Here is a 21758-nt window from a genome sequence, read left to right as displayed (position 1 = left end):
GTGCCCCTGTAGTTTTTGCAATGTTGTACATTGCCCTTGTGTTTTGTTCATGTAAAGGGACAAGTATACTATTTCTAAAATCTGCGGGTATAGCGTCACCTTCTATTAACTTGTTGAACATCTTTTGCAATAGAATTTCTCCCTGAGAGCCCATTTTCTTTCCAAGATCAGCTGGAATATTATCAGAACCAGCAGGACTTATTATTTTTCATGCTTTGTAAAGCTACTTTTGTTTCTTATAGAGATGACACATTTAATGGTCCATGCACAGCTGGTAAATTTTCGATAAGCGTCGTGATCTAATTCCTCATTTATCAGTTCTAGTACTCTTCCCACCTTTTTCTAGCAGCTTCATTGGTCGTTGATAGCTCTCGATCTTTGCTACAGATAAATTTAGTCTCTGATTTTATAGATTTTGTACATTTGATTTTGCCAGTCATGTGTTTCTAAATTATCACAGCTTAAATTATAATAGCTTAAATATTAGCAAACAAATTTGGTAATGTGCCTATAATTTTCAGTAAAACTCTTTTAGATTGGATGAATTTATATGGTAACTACCATATACGTATGCATAAAATAGAACTAAACATAAAAAGCAAGAGGTTTTAAGAAACTGTATATCAATTATCTCCGACATTTGAAATCATTTATACCGGTATCACAGAGTTGACACGGTCAACTATATCTATCGTATTTTTTTTTGAGTAGTAGATTCCACACAATATCGCCATTTTATTTTTCAAGTTTATTTCAATTTGACAATTTTCTTTTGTCAACAATATTATTTTAAAATTTGTCCAATACACATACATACAAACAAACATATAATTACATAAACATTTATTTAAAATTTTGTAAATAAACATGTATTCGTTCATACATCCATACAATTTTTATATTTTTTTTTATAAATAATCCTTGTGTTTCATTTCATATTATTTTTATTAAGTAATACGCCCATATTACACAACATAAGTTACTCATCTCATTAAAATTCATACCAAAAAAAAAACTTTTCAATGCTGCTGCCTATGTAGCTATATCCAATTTGTAATTCTAAAAAAAATTAAAAAACAACAGGAACAAAAGTTCAAATACAAATTAAAACAAAACAAAAAAATATTCTTTTTAAATAACGTTACATAAACAAAAAAAAAAATAATCATAATAGCAGTAGCTAGCATAAAAAAGCGAAAAAATAAAACAAAATTAACAAACATTATTAAGAACAGCAATAACAACAATAAAACAAAAGGTAATGATGGTAACAAAAAAAAATCTGATGTGGTCAGCATATAACCGCCCGCAATATATATTGTCTAGTTTAGTAAAAAAATTTACAGAAGAGTAGGAAAATGCATTTTGTACATTTAATTTCAATTTTAAGGTAGTAAGCAAGCTTTTAGTTAACATACCTAAAAAACTGTAAATTTGGCTTTTAGTAGAATCTCGCTCTGTGCGACTTAAATTCCCTGAACGAACCAGTTACGTTAAGTAACAACCAGAACTGAAATATTAAATTTCAAGAAATTTCATCAATTCCTTAAGCAGATATGGTAGAAATTGTAAAATCCAAAAAATCTGATCTTTCCAAAAACTTTATTAATTCATTGTTTTAACACTCCGAATTTAAATAAAATTATAAGGAAATTGGTTATTAACGATATAAATTCTTTATATACGCAAAAATGTGAAATTGGCGAGCAAAAAAATTCAATTTCAGAGGTTTGATATAGTCAGAGACTCAGCCGAACTTAAGACACACGTACACAGACCGACAGACCAACATCTCTTTAAGAGCAGTTTATTTACGCTTCCCTACTATTGAAAATTATGTTCCCACCGAAAACTCGACATTCAAAATTTGGTCCCCTCACATCACCAACCTTATTGTATACGATGCGGTCGCTAAAAAAAAAGTAAAAAAAAATTTCCAATGCACAACTCCAAAAAAATCAAAAAAAAAAAAAAAAAAAAACAATTCCTTTTTCTGCCGTTTTTAACTTTTTCTTTTTTTTGCGTCTTTTTTTTTGGCGTAGGAAGAGGCTACGCGCCTTACGAACGAGGGAAACGGAAATTGCAATAGACACGATATTACATATAGTACCAACAAATTAATCAAACACATTATTATAACATACATACATAAATAAAAAAAATAAATATACAAACAAAATAAATTAGCAGAGCAAAGAAACGAAGACAAAAAAAAAACAGATAGGTAGGTGGGTATATAAAATGGGTAAAAATGAATAAAGTAAAACGGTTTTTACTCTTTGTTTTTTGACAAAAAAAAAAGAAAACGGAAGAAAAAAAAAGGAAAACAAACGTTAAAAAATAACGAACTGAGAGAAAAGAAAGAACAAGAAAAAGAAAAAAAATTGAAACGGTATTCAAACAAAGCCAACAAATTCACTTTGATGATATAATTAATCAAAAAAAAAAAAAAATAACAGTAAAAAAAAAAAAAAACAAAATTCAATATTTTAATTTTTTCTCCTTTTATTCTTTTCTGTTTTTTTTTTCTATTTTCATTTCATTTTCTATTCTCTGTCCTTTTCTTCATTTCTATTTGTTTTTCTCTTATTTTTCTCTTAGTTTTTTATTTTTTTTTTTTTTTTTATTTAAAAACGACATTTTATTTTTTTCTATAAAATTATTTTAAAATATTTTTTTTTGTTTTCTCTCTTATTTTATTTAACTTTTTTTTATTTGACTAACGAAAATGATTTTTTTTGTTGTTCTTTTGTTTTTCTTGATTTTTGTATACGAGTATGTAAGTACAAGCATATTACAGAAATATCGTCATATTATAGATTTTATCAGACAATAAAAAAGTATATACATACGAAATTAAATATGCAGAGCTTACTAGCTTAAAGACTAGTAGCCCCAAGAAAGACTAAGTGAGATGATAGCAGTTGGCCTATCCTATGAGCAGTCTGACTATATTCCGATCATTTATTTTTCTTGCAGTAGTCCTTGAATGGGGAGTTTATTTGTGGAAAAAAGTTTCAAAAAATTCAATAATAGAAACTTCTCTCTAAATTTTATTAAATTTCAGTAAAATTCTTAAAATTAAATTTTTTTAACAAAATAAGGGCTCTTAAAAGTGTCAACTGCCGTTTAGAATGACTATTTCGCCTCTCCTTAAGTTAATAAAAAGCAGTAATACCGTCAATTTTTCGAGTTTATGCTCTTATTGAAATTTTTAAAATCTTGATATACAGATGCTGTTTTTTGCTATATCTCCGAGGCCATAAAATATTTTTGAACATTTTCACTTAAATTATAACTTAAGAAAGTGGCAAAAAGTAAAAATTGAAAATTAATATAATACAAAAGGAAAAAATGGAATATTTCTAAAGTTCGAACGCTTGGCATCCCGAAAATACATAAAATACGTAACAAAATAATAACTTGCTTTCAAGTCCAACAGTTTGCATAAACCTTTTGGAAGGGAATTTATAAGTCAAAAAGTTTGGACGAATAGAAATTTTCTGAATATTTTTTAAAATCCCTGTATCTCGGAAATCATTTAGATTTAAATAGTTCAAATTGAATTTTATGTTAAGTATTGGTATATTACCCCACAAGGGAATTGTTTGCTGTTATTATTGCTAGCCTAATTTTGTTTGTAAGGGGAATTTATTTCAAACAGCTATTTTCAGTTTTTGTTGGTTGGAAGTTGGTAACTGAACAATATAGATACGACGTTGGTCTCGCATGATTTAAATAAGTTAAGATAGCAATTATTTGGTTGTTATTTGAAGTTTAGACTTGTTCAGTTGTCATGTGTCTAGTTCAGATTTTTCTCTTTTAAATAACATTTTGAATGGCTAACATTTTGAATTTATTAATATGATTACTATAAATTTTGTTTATCTTTATCTTATATATTTCTGTAAATTAAATTAAGTTATCATTTAGTATGTTTTCATCAATTTATACTTTAAATTAAATGAAAAACTATGAATAACTGAAAAACAATTCAAATTTTTATATTATAATATTTTTATCATATTAATTCTTTAAATAATAACTTCTATATATATATATATTTTTTTGTGTTAATTATAAAAATATTTATTATCTTTTTTCTTTTAATTTTTATTTAGACTCATCTTGATCAAAATGCAGCATCTGGTCTTGCGGCATCACTTAATTTTCCAGCTGAAATTGATTTGTTGTCAGAACGTTTATTACAGCAACAAGAACATATTCAACGATTACAGCATGAGCATCAAAATATAAATTTTCAAGAATTACAAAATCAATTAAGTGTAGCTCAACAATTTACAGTTGCTGCCGCAGCAGCAGCTCAAGTTAATGCAAATTCAAAACATAATCAATTAAAACAGCAACAATCTGCTATAAATACTTTAGTACAACAGCAGCAACAACAACAACATCATCATCATCATCATCACCATCAGCAACAACAACAGCAACAGCAACAACAACCATCTACAGTTTTACATCCCCAATCACCAAACCCTGGTGCTTTAGCATTTTTACCATTTTTAAGACCACCTTATCATCATCCCGCTGTTCAACCCATGTGGGATCCAGCTCATTTGCAGGCTCATATTCAAGCAGCATTAGCGGCAGCAACTGTTACAAATAATACTTTAAATGAGGCAAATCTAACTAATAATCAAATGCAACTCCAACATCATCATCAACATCATCTTCATCATCAACAACAAGACCAACAGCAGCAGCAGCAACAGCAACAGGAACAACAACAACAGCATTTTATTCAAAAAATAAAAACTGAACCAAGACAAAGCATTTCACCGATGGCACCATATGATGCAACAACTCAACCTCTTGCCAATGTGGCAGCGTTAGCATTGCAACAACATCAGCAGCAATTGTCTAGTGATTTAGATGCGCCATTAAATTTGTCGAAACCGAAAAACTCGCCGAGTAACTCACCAAAATCTTCTATATCAACTCATTCTTCATCAACTGTCGCATCGCTTTTAACAACAACCACAACAACAAGCCAACAGCAGTTAGCAAATAATTTACAGCGTCAATTTTTACCATACTCGTCCGCTGGTGGACTAGGCTCTGTTGTATCGTCGTCGCATTCACATGCATCTCGTTTTGATATGCCAACTGATTTATTACGTATGTGGGCCGCAAATACCGATCAATTAAATGTTGCAGCAACGAGTGGCCACTTATCACAATTGCAATCAAATAGCTTAAATAATAAGAAATCATCGTCAATGTTAATTGATGAAATTAATAACGATCGTCAAATACGTTTCACACGGCATTCTAGAACAAGTCGAGATTGTGGTAATGGTTCTAACAACATGGATATAGGTAGTACAGGTGCTTCAAATTTATCAAGCATTAGTAGAAATTTATTAAATGATGATGATATACGTTTACCATCATTATCAGAACGTAATAATAATCAAAATTCAGCTGGTGGAGGAGGTGGTGGCGGCGGTAGTGGAGGTGGCAGTACTGGCGGTGCTCGTGGACGTGGTAGTAATAGTGGTAATAATTCTGGTTCAAATAGTGAACATCATCGTGAACCCAGTAAGCCACATATTAAAAGGCCTATGAATGCTTTCATGGTATGGGCAAAAGATGAAAGAAGAAAAATATTAAAAGCTTGTCCAGACATGCATAATTCAAATATATCAAAAATATTGGGTGCAAGATGGAAAGCAATGTCCAATGCTGATAAACAACCATATTATGAGGAGCAATCAAGATTATCAAAATTGCATATGGAGCAACATCCAGATTATCGTTATAGACCGAGACCAAAACGAACATGTATAGTTGATGGAAAAAAAATGAGAATATCAGAATATAAAGTATTAATGAGAACAAGAAGAGCTGAAATGCGTCAGTTATGGTGTAGGGACGGTAGTGACAATGTAGCATATTTACAAGATATACAATCAGTTAATGTTGGCGGTGGTAATCGAGGTGATGTTAGTGGCGGGGGACTTAATGCTAATCAAGCAAATGCAAATGATTCACGTAATCTTATTGGTTGTGGTAATACATCAAATTTACTAAATGATACACCTGGACCAAGTGGTTTATTAGGACATAGATCCACTTGTGGTGGTAATAATATTAGTAATAATAGTGGTACAGGTATTATTGGTAATTGTGGTAGATCTTCGGTATCACCTAAAAATAATTTTATGGCAGCAGCAGCAGCTGCTGCTGCAGCTGCAGCAGCTGTTGCTGCTAGTAATTCACAAAATTTCTATTATCCACCAGAAAGTTTATCACCATCTGGTTTTTCATCAGAAGGTAACGCAACTAGTTTTGATTCAAGGGACGATGATTGATGGATTATATCAAAAGATTTTCAAAATCGTTATAATTAAAAAAAAAGAAAAAAACAAAAACGAAGAAAAAAAAAATACAATTTAGATAAATACTTTATAAAAAAACATATATTAATACATTTATAAATATATTAATATTTATATATATATATTTATATATGTATATACATATATATGCAAGAAAAGTACTAAAAAAAAAAATAATGTGCATAATTATTATGTATATTAATTGTACTTGTTTAATTTCAATATAGTAATAATAATATTATATAATAAATATGTAGTAATGTTAGAGAATATTATTAAAATTTAGGTAATAATAATGTAGAAAAAAGAACTTATTAAAATAATGTATGTAATTAGTTTATATATTAATCTGTGCCTGTGTCTCTGTATATTGTTCATGCTATTAAAACAAAAATAGAAACAGATTTATATAAATATAATAAAGGATTTGTTCATAGAAGAACAGTATAAATGCTAGATTTTAGAGAACAATGACTACAGATTTGAAAATTTTCACTTTACATATTTTTACATATATGTACTCGTATATGTTTAAAGAATAATCTATATAGAAATAATTTGTACTCAGATGACTATTCGACAAGTTTTTGTAAATTTACAGATTTGTATAACAATAAAATTTAATTAATATCGTATTTGGTGCCGCTTTATTACAATACATAAATTTTTTTTTCCTTAAAAATTTTATTTGCAACACATAAATATTTTTTTGAAATTTATAATTATATTTTTGACCTTAAATTATCGGACATTTTTAAATATTTAATGTATAAGGTTATTCAAGGACTATGGACCATAGAAACTACATTTCCAGGAAATACCCTACATTTATTTGAAATTATATGTATATGTAAAGTATATGTATGTAAATAGCATAGAGCAAATAAAAAAAAAACGAAAAACTACAGAGGCGCACACAAAGAACAAATTATTCATTCACAAAAAAAAAAATAATTTTTTTTTTGTTAATTATATATACAAATACTCGTACATATACTCAGATATATTAATTAGTTGTATAAAAGAAAAGATACATATGAAGAAAATATGTAAGAATTTTTTTTTTTTTTGTAAAATATAAGAATAAAATTTTTTCAGAGATAAATGTGTGCTTAGGTATACGTAATTATTTACATGTTATATAAAACAAAAAAAAAAACTATAATACAATTAAAACTCAAAAATGAAAAAAAAAGTAAAAAAAAAAAATATATACGCAAAATTAAGGGATAATTGGAAAATTTTAGATAATATACTTTTCTTGTAATAACTATACACACATATATATATATATATACATAATACTTATTTGCTTCTATCTTTAAGTCTATAATACTAAAAAAAAAACAACACATAGCTGTAAGATAACTGAACAATATATAAATAATACTTTAATAATAAGATTTAATGAATTGAGAAACAAATAATAAAAAATTAATATGGGTATATATAGGTAATAAGAATAAATTAATTAAAAATGTAAAAATATGCAAAACAAAATGAAAACAACCACTCCAACTCCCCTCAAAACACTCCATTCAAAATTTAATTTTAACTCATTTATTATTTAAGTTCAACATTTAAAAATCTAAAGTAAATTTTCTTGAAAAAAATATTTACAAAATCAATTATAAATTAAAATTATACTAAAACGCAATAATTTTGTGTAGGACTTAAACTAATTTTAGGATTAAAGTAAAACGGGCGTAAAGTAAATCTATTCTCTTTCAGCCGAAAACTAATAAAATTTAAATTTTCGGAAAGCATTAAATAAGTAAACTGTGTTTTGAGTAAATTCAATTTGAAAATAGTAAATCATAAAATAGTAAAACTAATCAATTAGTGCAATGGGATTGGTCTCTTTAATTTCTGGATTTATAAACTATATTCTGGATTTGAATGATTTTTTGCCACAACAAAGATTATCTTATTCTGATTTAATTCATCTATATGAAATCCGAATTTTCAAAAAAATGCACTTAGTGCTTTCTGCTTTTTAACCGACGATATTTTCTAAAAATTTCAAGTTGCTGATTTACCCATAATTTATGTATTTGCAAAACGCTGACTATTATTTATTTTAACCAGTATGTTATTATTTCTTTTAATTTTTTTTTTTTATTTCATACATAAATGTATGCAATATTTTTGGTATATGAAAGAAATTAATTTAATAGCGTAATGGATTGTTTTGTGAGAGCCACGTGGTTTACGTTTATTCAGTTCTAGAATAAATATAGATCCAGAATAAATATAGATCCAGAATAAATATTCAGTTCTAGAATTAAAATATAAATCGTTCGGAAATTACTGGTTGCAATAAAGTGCGTTCGAAAATTCAATCTTTAATAAAGAAATATCAGAAATGTAGTGCAGACTTCTAGTTTAAATTTTGTCGCTGCCCTCCTGAAACTTCTTCTTTTTTCTTTGAAATTTAAAATTCAAAAAATAAATTAAATTTCAAAATGGCAGATTCAGATATTGAAGAATTATTAAAATAGGTTTTCTTTAAGTCTTCAAATCTTGTTAAAATTTCTATATTTTGCAGTGAATTGGAGGGCGAAAAGTATTCCGGTACTATTTCATAAACAATATCATTTCTGTTATTTTTGAATGACTAATTATTTAAAATTTTTAGAATTTGTAGACTGCGTAAACTAAAAAAACTTAACTGAAGTTTTTGCATTCTGTTTAACGGACTTAGAAATTTTAGTTTTAATGTAGAACTTTGAGCGCAGCGTGCATAAATGAAAACTCCCCCAAATCCAAATTTATATAGGACTAAAATCGAAATTTCAAATTCTATATTTTATTATAAACTCATATACATTTCGTCGGTATTGTGGAAGAGTCACGAAATTTACGTTTTACAGAAAAATTCAGAATTTTCTAAACTATCTTTATAACTAATCCCACGTAACTCTAACGTTAGCATTTAAAAAAAAAATAATGTTGTTAATTTTACACACATATGCAAATTGATATTAGTGTATATATTTTAAAATGCATTTTTCTTGAAACACAAAATAAGAAGTTTCGTGACTCTTCCATAATACTTACGATATATGAATATATATAGTTTTGAATAATCGACTTATCTCCTCAAGAGTGATGCATTTATATAGTAAAGAATATATATAAGTACATATTGGAGACACTTATATAATTAAATGTTAATGGTTGAAATTTAATTATTAATTAAAATTATTTCTAATTTCTATATAAATTTTTTATATACCTTTAAAATTATAAACAAACTTTCAAAAGTGATTTCCAAAAAAATTTGATTATGTATTGAATTATAAATTAATATAATAGTACATTCCAATTTTGTAGTCAAGTTGAGAGGGGGAGGGTAGTATCAAGTTGAGACAGCATATTGAAAAAAAAAGTATATTTAATATACACTTCTCAATCTGTCAAAAAACAGTGATGATTTTAAAAACAAATACTTACAATTTTGCGTCATCATGTTACAGTTATTAAATATAGTTAATTTAACTGTTTATATAGGAATCCGATTGCAGTTACAGTTTTTCTTTTATTAATACGGCAATGTAACTCTGAAATTTTTTATAAACACCCTGTATGCCATTATGTTTTTTTTTCTTTTGCATTTAAATTTTAAATAAAATTGTTTAATAATGTCAAAATTTTCGTTCTGCTTATTTTAAAATTATTTTCTAATTAAGTTTAAATTTTTCGCATACATACGTACATATTATGTTTATTACGATTTCTCTTCTACGTATATATCAAATTGGACAATATAACAATTTCCTTATACATCTTAATAATTAATTTATATAATATTATTCTTAATTTTATTGTGATTATAAATTATAAAAATATTTTGTTGAACTTGGAAAAAATAATTGAGTTAAAATTTTGTAAAGTGTTATACAATATAATTATATATATATAATATGAATATATATATGCATATATATATATATTTATTATATCATATAACACCTTTTTAATTATATTATACTTAAAAATTCGAAAAAAAAAATAAATTAGATAATCTTCTTAAAAAAAAATTTAATACACTAAAAGAAGATCTTAAAATGAGAGCTATTTTTTCTTTATCTCAAATTACCCTATAATAATAATTATTAATATACTTACCGGAAAATAATGGGAAAATAAATTATTACTTTTACTATAATTTTTTGCATTGAATACAATAATTATTTTTTTTTTTAACTAATTTTCAATATTGTATTTTTTTTTTTTGAATGTCTCAGTGTAAAAATATTAAGTAAAATTTTTATTGATCCCACCAACAAACATAAGTGTTTCACATATATGAAAACGCAACAAATAATCGGAAAAAACTTGAAATGTATTTGTACAATAAAGGATATAAAATTATTTTATATAGTACTAAGTTTAAAACAAAAATGGAAACACGATAATTTAATTGAAATTTTATAAAATGGCAGAGAGTAATCTAAACATGTAATATGAGAAAATTTAATTAATTGCGAAAAAAGAAAATTTGGGAAAATAGAATTAATTATTGAATTATTTAAGAAAAAGGGAAAAATACGCAGTTATTACTTATTATAGCAAAAAATAAAAATAATTCTTGATCATAAAGAAAATGAAATTCCTATCGAAAAGGAGTAAAACAAAGTAAAAGAGAGAAAAACTTATTTAAAATCGATATTTAACAAAAAAACAAAAAAACAAATGCAAATCTTATATAATATAAATGAATTATATATATAAATATTCATACTCATATATATATATATATATATATATATATATATATGTACATATATATTATTTATATAGATACCTATATCTTTATAAATTTCATAAACTTTATCCAAAGCATTCAATACAATTCAATTTTTAACCATTTAATCCTTAGACGAACCACTTGATTCGGTGAAATGCGTTAATATTTTATATCCAAAAATTATTAAGAAGTTTTGATTTTAAATTCTAAAAATTACAAAAACAAAAATTTGTTATATTAAAAATATTATTATCTCCTGCAGTAGAATATACAATTAATACGTGATTTATTAATTTCAACTAAATTATATTTACTAGAAGCCCCTAGTGAGAATCACACTAATTTCAAATATTTTTGAAAACATTAAAACAAAATTAACACGTTGAGCTTCATGACTATAAAAAATATAAAAAAAAAAAAAACTTACGTTAAGTTCCATCATGCAACCCATGAACAAATCGAAAAGGCTTCCTATAATCCATGTCCACTTGTGAGCGACTTACTTTAAGTCCTTGTATCATAGGTGTAATCCTACAATTTAGAGAAACTAAGTTTTATGTATAAGAGCCACGTATATAAAATTTTATCTTTTTTTTTCTCCGTAAAAATCAAATTTATCTCTGCGTTACTTAGTTATTCGTATGTTCAGCAATGATTCAACTATTTTTGGCATTTAAGATTTTCTCACCGGTAATACGAGTACATTGAAACTCAAGGTGTTTAAATATGAATGTGTGTACATTAGTAATTCATTAAATGAAGGAAGGAAAATTAAAGCTTAGATAAGGTAAGCAAGCCGGTGACTCGCAAAATATAAAAAATTACATCCATTTACATGTAATGCTCATAATAGTCAATCAATGAGTATTGATTTGAAATGAACATGAACTTAAATTTCAAAGTAAAAAAATACAAATTTCACCTCTCCATTCATTTGTTGGCTTGCTATACCACATATGAAATGTGAATGAATCACATATTTAGCATGAGTATAGTAATGCTCTGCAAAAATAAATTCATATTGAAGTGAAGCTAAACATACTGATGTCATATACACATTAGGTTCTATATAAACTTAACATATAACCTTTGCAAGCATTGTGCTGATTTACATAAAAATAAAACTGATATAGTCAACCCATAACCGATGAGCTTAAATGTTGCATGAGACTACGAAAATGACTTTTAAATACTCCTCACAAATTTTAGGGAGGCTAATACGCTTCCTAGAAAAATATAAATTTAGCTCTTATCAGAACCTGACTTTACACGTTTTGCAGAAATAAACAGAAACGAATTTTATCGCCTCTGCGCTGGCTATCGGATTTGCTTTGTATAATCTAATAAAGAATTTTCATTTTATTATGCTTGTACGACAAACTAAAATATTTAAAAAATTTTACCAAAAGTCCTAAGTAATTTGCAATATATTATATATAGAACAATATTGATAAATATTTTTACAATATATTTTTGGATTTTTATTTTAAAAATTACAAAAATTGTTATTATTTATTTAATTATGTCTCATATATTAATATTATAATCACTTTTTGGAAGAAAGTAAAAGAATTTTCAAATTGCAAATTGAACTAATGTCATTGTTACTTCCAAATTCCTTACAATATTGCTACAATAATATAACAAAGCCTTTTCATTCAATGCAGCATATATCGCGATATATGTATATATTTCATATATATATATATATATATATATATATATATATATATATATATACGAAGAATACGAACGTTCGTATTCTTTTCCATATATATATAGAAAAGAATATATAGAATAATAATATATATATATATATATATATATAGAAAAGAATACGAACTATGTGGTTTTATTTTATATGTGGTTATTTATATGAACTATGTGGTTGGCTCTATGTGGCAGATATATAATCATCATGCATTATGTTTGTTTTTGCAGTATATTGCGTTTTTTAATATTGTTTTGCTGGCAGTATTGCGTTTTTAAAAATCTCTATTATTTTAAAATTGACATATTTCATGTATATGTATACTTAAACAACATATACATTGTGTGGTAAATGTTGCGGAATACAAATGGATCACTTTATCCAATACATTCAATTCTTGATGTATCTTGATGTATATTTCTTGATGTATTGATATAAAAATATATATATACATCTATATATATATATATACATAGAAATATACATATATATATACATATATACATATATATATATATACATATATATATATGTATATATGTATATATATATATATATATATATATATGTCAAATATAATTTTATATTAATATATATATATATATATATATATTATATGAGCATTTATGTTTATATATATAAATATTAAAATACAAAATTTGGAAAAAATTCTATATATATACAATATATAGACATATATGAGCGAACAAAAATAAACCAGAGTATAGAAACTATAGAAACTATAGAATAATAACAATAATTATAATTATTAAAAAAAAAACAGGAAATCTACTAAAAAAAATAGATAATTTAAATAAAATTAATAAAAAAATAAAAACACAAAGCAGTGACAAAATATTATAACAATGATAAAGTGAATTTAAAAAAAAAAAGAAATTATATAAAAAGTGCCATAAAATTATTAGTCAAAAAAAAACGAAAAAAAAAATATATATAGCTAGATTTTATTAATATATATAAACAAAAATATAACTTATATATACTTGGTATATACAAACATGTACATACCAAGAATACCATATATATACTTGGTAAATATCTATAAATTTATAAATATATTAATGGTTATATATCCATTTATATAAAGTAATGAAATATATAAAGAATATAAAAAAACCACGTTAAATGAAATGAGATATAAAAAAAAAGAACAAAACAAAAAAACAAACAAAAATAATAGTGTAAATTTTATTTTATTTTTTTTTTTATTATATTTTATTATTAAATTTTTTTTACCTAGATCTTTAATCATATTATTATATAATAATATTAATTTAGTTTTATAACTTATTTTAAAAATTTATTATACATATATCATATTATGATATATATATATATATCATGCACATTATCATATATATATATATATATAATACTTCTTTTCAAAACTATATAATATATAAATAATAATAATTAATTATACACACCCATATTTTTTTATTCCAAATGCTCATCCATAGACGTATTACTTTTGAGGTCAGTATTATATAGAATTTCGAAATTTTGGAATTTACGATTTTATTAAAGAAAATTTCTAGATTTTTAAATAAAAATCCATCTGACATCAAGAGTGATGCGACTAACACAACAACATGGCCTAAAATATTATATTTTTTAATTATATATATACAATAAATTTTATTATACAATTTATATAATTATGACCTTATATAAAATATATCATTAAAAGAATAATTTATAATAAATGAAAATATTCACAGATCATAATTGTATTTTCTGGAAAATTTTTTAGCTTTTTGTAAAATTTCTCATATATTTCATTCAAAAATAATTTTCTATATATTTCCGTTTAAATATATACAAGTAAAACTTGATGTGTTTTTTGGGATATTAAATATTATATAATGTTTAGCTACATAATATGTTTAGTATATTATATTTAAAAAAAGTATTGAGTTTGTTTTCAGTATAATTATTATATAAAATTTCCAAAGTTTTAGTTTTCAATTCCGAAAAATTACAGGAATATCCGAAAAATATGAATTGTGAATTTATATTTTTATATATTAAATCGAAAATTGTAATTAATTAATAAAGATTTATTGAAAATATCCCAATTACATTAATATCATAAAATTTTTAATTCAGTAATAATATATGAAAAAAATTATTAATTCAGAAATAATATATGAGTGTGTATTGAATAAGATCATAATATATATGTTTATATAGTGATCATAATATTGTAATTTTAAATTTTATTAAAATATACAAAGAATATAGTTTATTTTAACTTAAAAACTTTAATTATATATCTCTTAGTATCATTATATATAATTTATAAGTCTTTATAAATTATATTATAATTTCAATTTACAACTATACTATACCCTTCAATTTTGAATTCAATAAAAATGTGAGATTATAACATTTGTATGTATTATAATCAAAATATCAAAATTTAAAATTTCTGTGAAAAAGGAGTGAACAAGAATTCATATTCGCCCGCAGTTCTGACAAATTTAAAATTTGAAAAAAAAAAAACAGATTTTTAATATATTTATCAGAACTGAGCCTGTTATGAATTGTTGCTGTTATAATTATAAATTTTTTCCACCAATTTCACTATAATACTTTTTTTAATATTTTAATTTATATAAAAAAATATATTGTAATATATTAGATTATTACAATATTTTTTTATATGTATATAAATATATTTACAAAATATTATACCACATTGTATAATAAATTATATTATTTAAGTGCCAAAATATAATATCAATAAATACCCAATTTGAATTACTAATTCAAACTACATAATTTTATATTCAAAAGTATATACTATATAGGGTAATAAAAAATAAATAAAAGATAAAAAAAATCATTGTGCCATTTTTAAAGTAAATAATAATTTGTTTTTTTTTTTTTTTTATTTTATTTTATTTAAATGTATATATATTTTTAAGGCTTTAAAGAAAAGCTAATATTATATATATATATATATATATATTTATATTTATACATGAATTTCATTATTTTTTAATTTTATTTTATGAATTAAAATTATTTGAAAATTTTTTTTTTTAACCTTATTAGGCCTGCTGGTGATATTGCATAACTATATTGTTGCAGTGTAGTTAGTGTATTTGCAACTTTTCTTTCTATATCTCTCTTTGTCTACCTTCCTATGAAAAATACATCTTTGCACTCACCTTTACAGCATAAAAAAAAAAAACTGTATATGTATCGTACCACTTATACAGGTTAATTCAGAAATATATACAACAACATACATAATTGGTTAGAGGGTCAAAAATTGGTTAAACTTTTGTTCATGATTAGGTGTTATATCTCAAAGATTTCCGGTTTAAAGGGACTTTAATGAATTTGCATTAAATTTGTGCTCTCTCAAATTTTTTTTGCTTTAACTTCCGTTCCGAGAGAGATAGGTAAGATTTTTTTTATTATTTTAGTTTTCTCTAACCCCACTACTTTCTGTAAAATTTTTAGAAACTTTAAATCATGTCCATCAATTTTTAGAAATCTTTACAATCATGTTCAAATTTTAAAGGCCCCAATAAAATGTAGAAATTCCAAAAATTATCACTACTCGTATTTTTGATTTTTATTGATTTTAAATGCTGTAATAATCAATTATTATTAATTTTTGATTAAAATAATTAAATTTTGTTATAAAAAAATGAATTTCAAAATTTTTGCTAATATACAATAAACTTTACAGGAAATTCCACATGGTTTTAAAATTTTAAAACTCTTTGCTGTAAATGCTCAATTTTTCAAGGTGTGCAAGTATTCCAGAAGCGAGCTGAACGTAATTAAATATATTAAACTTGCTGGCTAAGATGTTAGCCGTCAGAGACAGTGAATGAGATGACAACAGTGTGTCTTTGAGTAATCTGGGGATTTTTCGTTTACTGATTTTGCTCGCAGCATCCCATAGAAAGTTTATTTGTAGAGAAAATTACCAAAATGATTAAACAGTAGGGATTTTTTTTTATCAAAATAACGGTTCTTAAAAATATTAAGTGTTTTTCAGAGTGACTATTGCGATCAGTAATGAATAATACTTGATAATTACAGCACTTCCAATAAAAAAAAAATTAAAAATAGTGACGATTTTTGAAATTTCAACATTTTATTAGGGCCTTTAAATTTTGGCGTAGAAATGGTTTTAATGTACCATAAAAGATTTTTTTAATATTTAGTGACTTAAATTAAAACTTGAGCAACAATTCTGTAAAAAAAAATTTTTTACGAAATTATTGGGTTAAGAAAATTGAAAAAGTAAAAAAGAGAGAAACTTGATTATTTCTAAAGTTCAAATGCTCGGTATTACGAAACTACATAAAATTCCTCTATGTAGTTCGAAATATTTCTTTCGGAACGGAAGTTAAAAAAAACTTGGGCAAGCAGAAATTTAATGAAAATTCATTAAAATCCCTGCAACTCGGAAACTTCTTATTTACAAAAAAAAAAAACTACCGAAAACTTACTGTTTAATACTGATATGAATTGGTTTGTATTTTCCGAAAAAAATGTGATACGGTATTAAGTAGCGGGCACAATATCCCAACAATTTCTTCTGGTTAATGTTGGATGATACGTCCAAGATAATTTTACAATGCTTGGAATTTCAAATTAATTCACTTAAATCATTTTATAGATTATACATAAAAAATTAAGGATTTTCTGTTGGAATCACACGCATCCTTAATTTCAATAAAAACAAATTAATCGAATTTCTCCCTTTCTCTTTCTTACCTTCTCTGTCTCTCTGCCTATCTTTCTCATTGTATAAGAAAATTATAGTATAGTAAAATAAAATAAATTTAAAACTCATATATATATATATATACATATAGTATATTTAAGATAAAAAAAAATATATATATTTGAATATTTTTAAAAGAGAAAAAAGGAAAAAAAAATAAAAGAAAAAAAAAGTAAGTAAAATTTTAGTTATTATTAAAATTTAAAATTAAAAAAAAAAATGAATATAAAAAAGTTAAACAAAAGTAAATTTTAGTTAAAAGCGAAAATTTAAAATAAATTAAAAAAAATGTGAGTTGGATTAAAAAAAAAAAAGCAAAAAAATTGTAAAAGGAAGCGAATTACGCATATATATAAAATTCGTATATACATATATACATACATACTATTTATATGTACACCATATAATAATATATATATTATATATGTATGAAGCATAAAAATGATCTTAAAAATATTATGGGTAAAAATGTTATATTAAAACAAAAAAATGAAAGCTAAATATTTCAAAAAAAAAGTGTATAACAGTTTTTTTTTTTCTGTAATATGTATAACAGATTTTTTTCTTTTTTTTTTTTTTGGTCAAAAACACAAATAAGAAATAATAGTATTTAAGAATATATTATAAAAAAAAAAAAACAAAAAAAAACCGAAAAAAAAAACAAAATAATAACTTTTTAAAACAATTTACATACATATATATACTATATATATATATATATATATATATATATATAATTGAATATATATATATATATATATAATTGTACTTCAATGTTATTATAAAATCAACATTATGTACGCACATTACATACATAAATAAATATATACATACTAGTATAATAATATAAATATGTTGTGTACACAAAAAATATATAATTTGGCTGCGTACATATTTATATATGTAATTTTATTCAAAAAAAAAAATCATTGTTTTATCTTTATAAAATGTATTATGTGAAAATCTGCATATATAATATATATACAATATTATAATATATGTATACCTACATATATATTTATATAGATATTCAAATACATATACAGATCATATATAACTATTCATATATAATCGTATACGTATATATATATATACGTATAGTTACAAAAATCAAATTAATATAAATAAATACATATAATAGTAAAAATAAAAAAAAAAACGTATTTTAATTTATTTTTACCTACCGAATTGCGCACACAATAAGGGAGTAATGGCAATATAAATTGCATATCGAAACTCTACTAAGTGCTAACTTTACACTTTTCGAGGTATGTTAATTATAATCTTACTAACACTCTAAAAATTGGGAAAAAAAAGTGTTTAAAGGGCACTTTTATAATTTTCTGTAACACTTTCACTTAACTAGACAATACATATTGCGATCGATTATGCACTGACCACATATCAGATTTTTTTTTTTCTATTTGGTCCCGAAATTTTCATTACGCTCATTGTAGAGTTTTACTTTATGACACAGAAAAGTGCGTCAGGAACTTTAAACTAAACTCAAATATTCAATTTCAACAAATTCCGTTGGTTAGTTCCTTTTATTGTGGAAAATATAAAATCGGAACCTGATTCGGACTCCGGTCACTGATATTTTCAAAAATATTATAATTTCATTTCAATTTCAGGGAATTTTTTGATTATTTCTGTTTATATACATAAAAATGTAAATTTGGTAGGTCGTCAACGTCCAATTTCCGACATTTCATTTCTTCCAAGACTTAGGTGGTTTGTCATACTGTTGAACGAAGCTTATATATAAAATATGAAATTATTTTTTTATTGAATATTTTCTTCAAAATTACCAAGAATGCCTGACATATCCCAAAAGTAAAACAATTCGTGTCATAGCCAAAATAAACTGACATGAACTATATCATCCAAATAGGTTCAACAGAACTTGAGATACACGCGGACATACACAGAAAAAAGGAATTAATTTACACTTCCCTACTATTGAGAAATCGAATTCCATCGTAGATTTATTATTCACCGTATAAAAATTATTTATTTTTTAATAAGTATGAGTTTTATAAGTGTAAACCTTAGTTTCTTCGGAATCATCAAATAAATTCTGAACATAAAAGCATCGTCAAATTTTTTTTCTCGATAAATTCAAAAATAATATAATGTATCTGATGCATCGTAGATGCAATTCCGAAGATACTTTTAGCTTTATGTATGCTTTAATCCAAGTTCATTCCTAAAAATATACAAAACAAAAGTATCGTAAAAATTTTTAAAATTTTGTTATTGAATAAAAATATTTGTACTAAATTGGTTTGTGTCTATAATATACGATATGATGTGTCTATTGTTTTAAATTTATTTACTTTAAAAATTTGTATACAAGGAAGTTGATAAAAGTTTATTGCATTTTGTATGCTAAATAGAATTTATGTCCACAATAAGAGCTTTTAATGCTTTGATATAATACAATAGCAGAAACTATTATATACTTAGACTTAGAAATACAATTTTAGCATTTTATTTTTCTACTTTTCAGCTTTTTCGACCAAAAATTTTTAGTTTTCAGTTTTGAAGAAAAATATACTGAAAATTACAAAATATATGAAAATATTCAAGTAGGTACCAAATAGTGAAATTCTTACTTCTGACTCGAACCAATGCTAAAAAAGCATTTTTATGTGTACGTATAATGTCTTTATATCTAACAAGTCCCAATACTCAATTTTTTTTACGAAATGTTACGAATTTTTGGCCTCGTTGTTGGTTTTTTCTTTAAATGCCACTGATCGTGTCATATTTTTTATTATTTTTTTCTTTTTTTTTACGTAAAAAAGAGATTAATACTTTAAAAAATCTCAGGATATTATACACATTTTTTAAAAAGCTTCCCATTTAAATTCTATTGCACGAAAAAGAAAGAAAGGTAGGAGGAAAGAAAAAATGAAAAAAAATTTCAAATTCATATTTCAGTATGGTTTCAAATGTTAATGAGGAAGGATGTATGATTTTTTATGCACATTTTGTATTTCCCAATAAGGTAAGTTGAGTAGTGTCGGCTAACAAAAATGTTATTAAAAGTAATAAAAGGTTGACACATTTCAACAATTTGAATTATCTCATTTCGATTATTTATACGTTACTTATAAAATTGTTTCAAATAATTTCAGTTAGTTTTTAAATTATTAAAAATAAATATGTATGTACCTACTTCCAATAAATTTTTTTTTTAAATAATTATTTTAAAACTATTTCAAACATGTTATATTGAGTGCTTCAAAAATTTTGCTGTGCTCTTTTTTCATATTTTATTACGAGTAGCAGGTAAACAAGAGCAATCTATTTATAAAATGTCCCTGCATGTGTATGTATGACCTATCTTAATTCTAAACGGAAAGAATTTTAAAATACCTGAACAAAAATTTTAAAATACCTGTTATTTTACAGTCGGAATTTTCGAGTCATTTGGTAAAATACCATTTATTTCAAAAATAGAAAAATATTCAAATCCGGTCATAAAAATATATGATTGTTTTTTCCAAACATTTTAAATATTTTTTTTTCTTAGGTAATTGATATAAATGATAGTAAGTTTTTAATATTTTTTCAAATAAAAATAGAGGTAAAATTTTGAAGTTTATATAAAATTTGTATTTAACAAATAATATTTGATTGTATTTTAGATATTATTTTCTAATTCCCTCTTCAAATTTTTTCTTTACTATGTATTTATATCAATATTTAAGAATTATCTTTCATTAATTATATTTTCAACTTGACACCACAGGTACTTCCCATATCTTGCGTTAACTTACCCTATGAGAAAAAAAAGCTGTTCACTTAAAAATAATGAAATGCTTTCAGTAACAAATAAAACGTTGAAGGCGAAGGTTGTGTTTGTTGTTTTTCCGCTTTTTTTTAAATTTTAAAATAATTATCAATGGAAATATTAATGTATTTTTTTGATTTTTCAAATATATGTTCTAAATTTTACCTGCTTTATAATAAGTGTGAATTTATTTTAATATTTCTTCTCAAAAAATAGCCACTTCGATTTAAAAAAGGCCATATAAAATAAGGTGTGCTTTCAAGTTTCTCTCTGAGCATTGGGACTTGTTAGATATAAAGACATTAGTACGTATATTAATAAAAAATACAAACACAAACACACTTACTTAT

At 24.1% G+C, this 21758-nt stretch overlaps 1 protein-coding gene across 1 annotated transcript in view; it reads left to right on the top strand.

Moving 5' to 3' along the window:
* Positions 1–10069, top strand: part of LOC129612141 (transcription factor Sox-5-like) — a 64034-nt gene extending 53965 nt beyond the window's left edge. Inside the window, exon 2 of the mRNA XM_055525655.1 lies at positions 4122–10069. Within this exon, the coding sequence (XP_055381630.1) occupies positions 4122–6338 (2217 nt within the window). The 3' untranslated portion in view covers positions 6339–10069. The remainder of the gene's footprint in view (positions 1–4121) is intronic.
* Positions 10070–21758: the final 11689 nt, after the last annotated feature.

The sequence above is a fragment of the Condylostylus longicornis genome, unplaced genomic scaffold (assembly GCF_029603195.1).
Source record: "Condylostylus longicornis isolate FDR11 unplaced genomic scaffold, ASM2960319v2 ptg000057l, whole genome shotgun sequence".
Classification (NCBI taxonomy): Eukaryota; Metazoa; Arthropoda; class Insecta; order Diptera; family Dolichopodidae; genus Condylostylus; species Condylostylus longicornis.
This window is presented reverse-complemented; position numbering and strand designations above follow the sequence as displayed.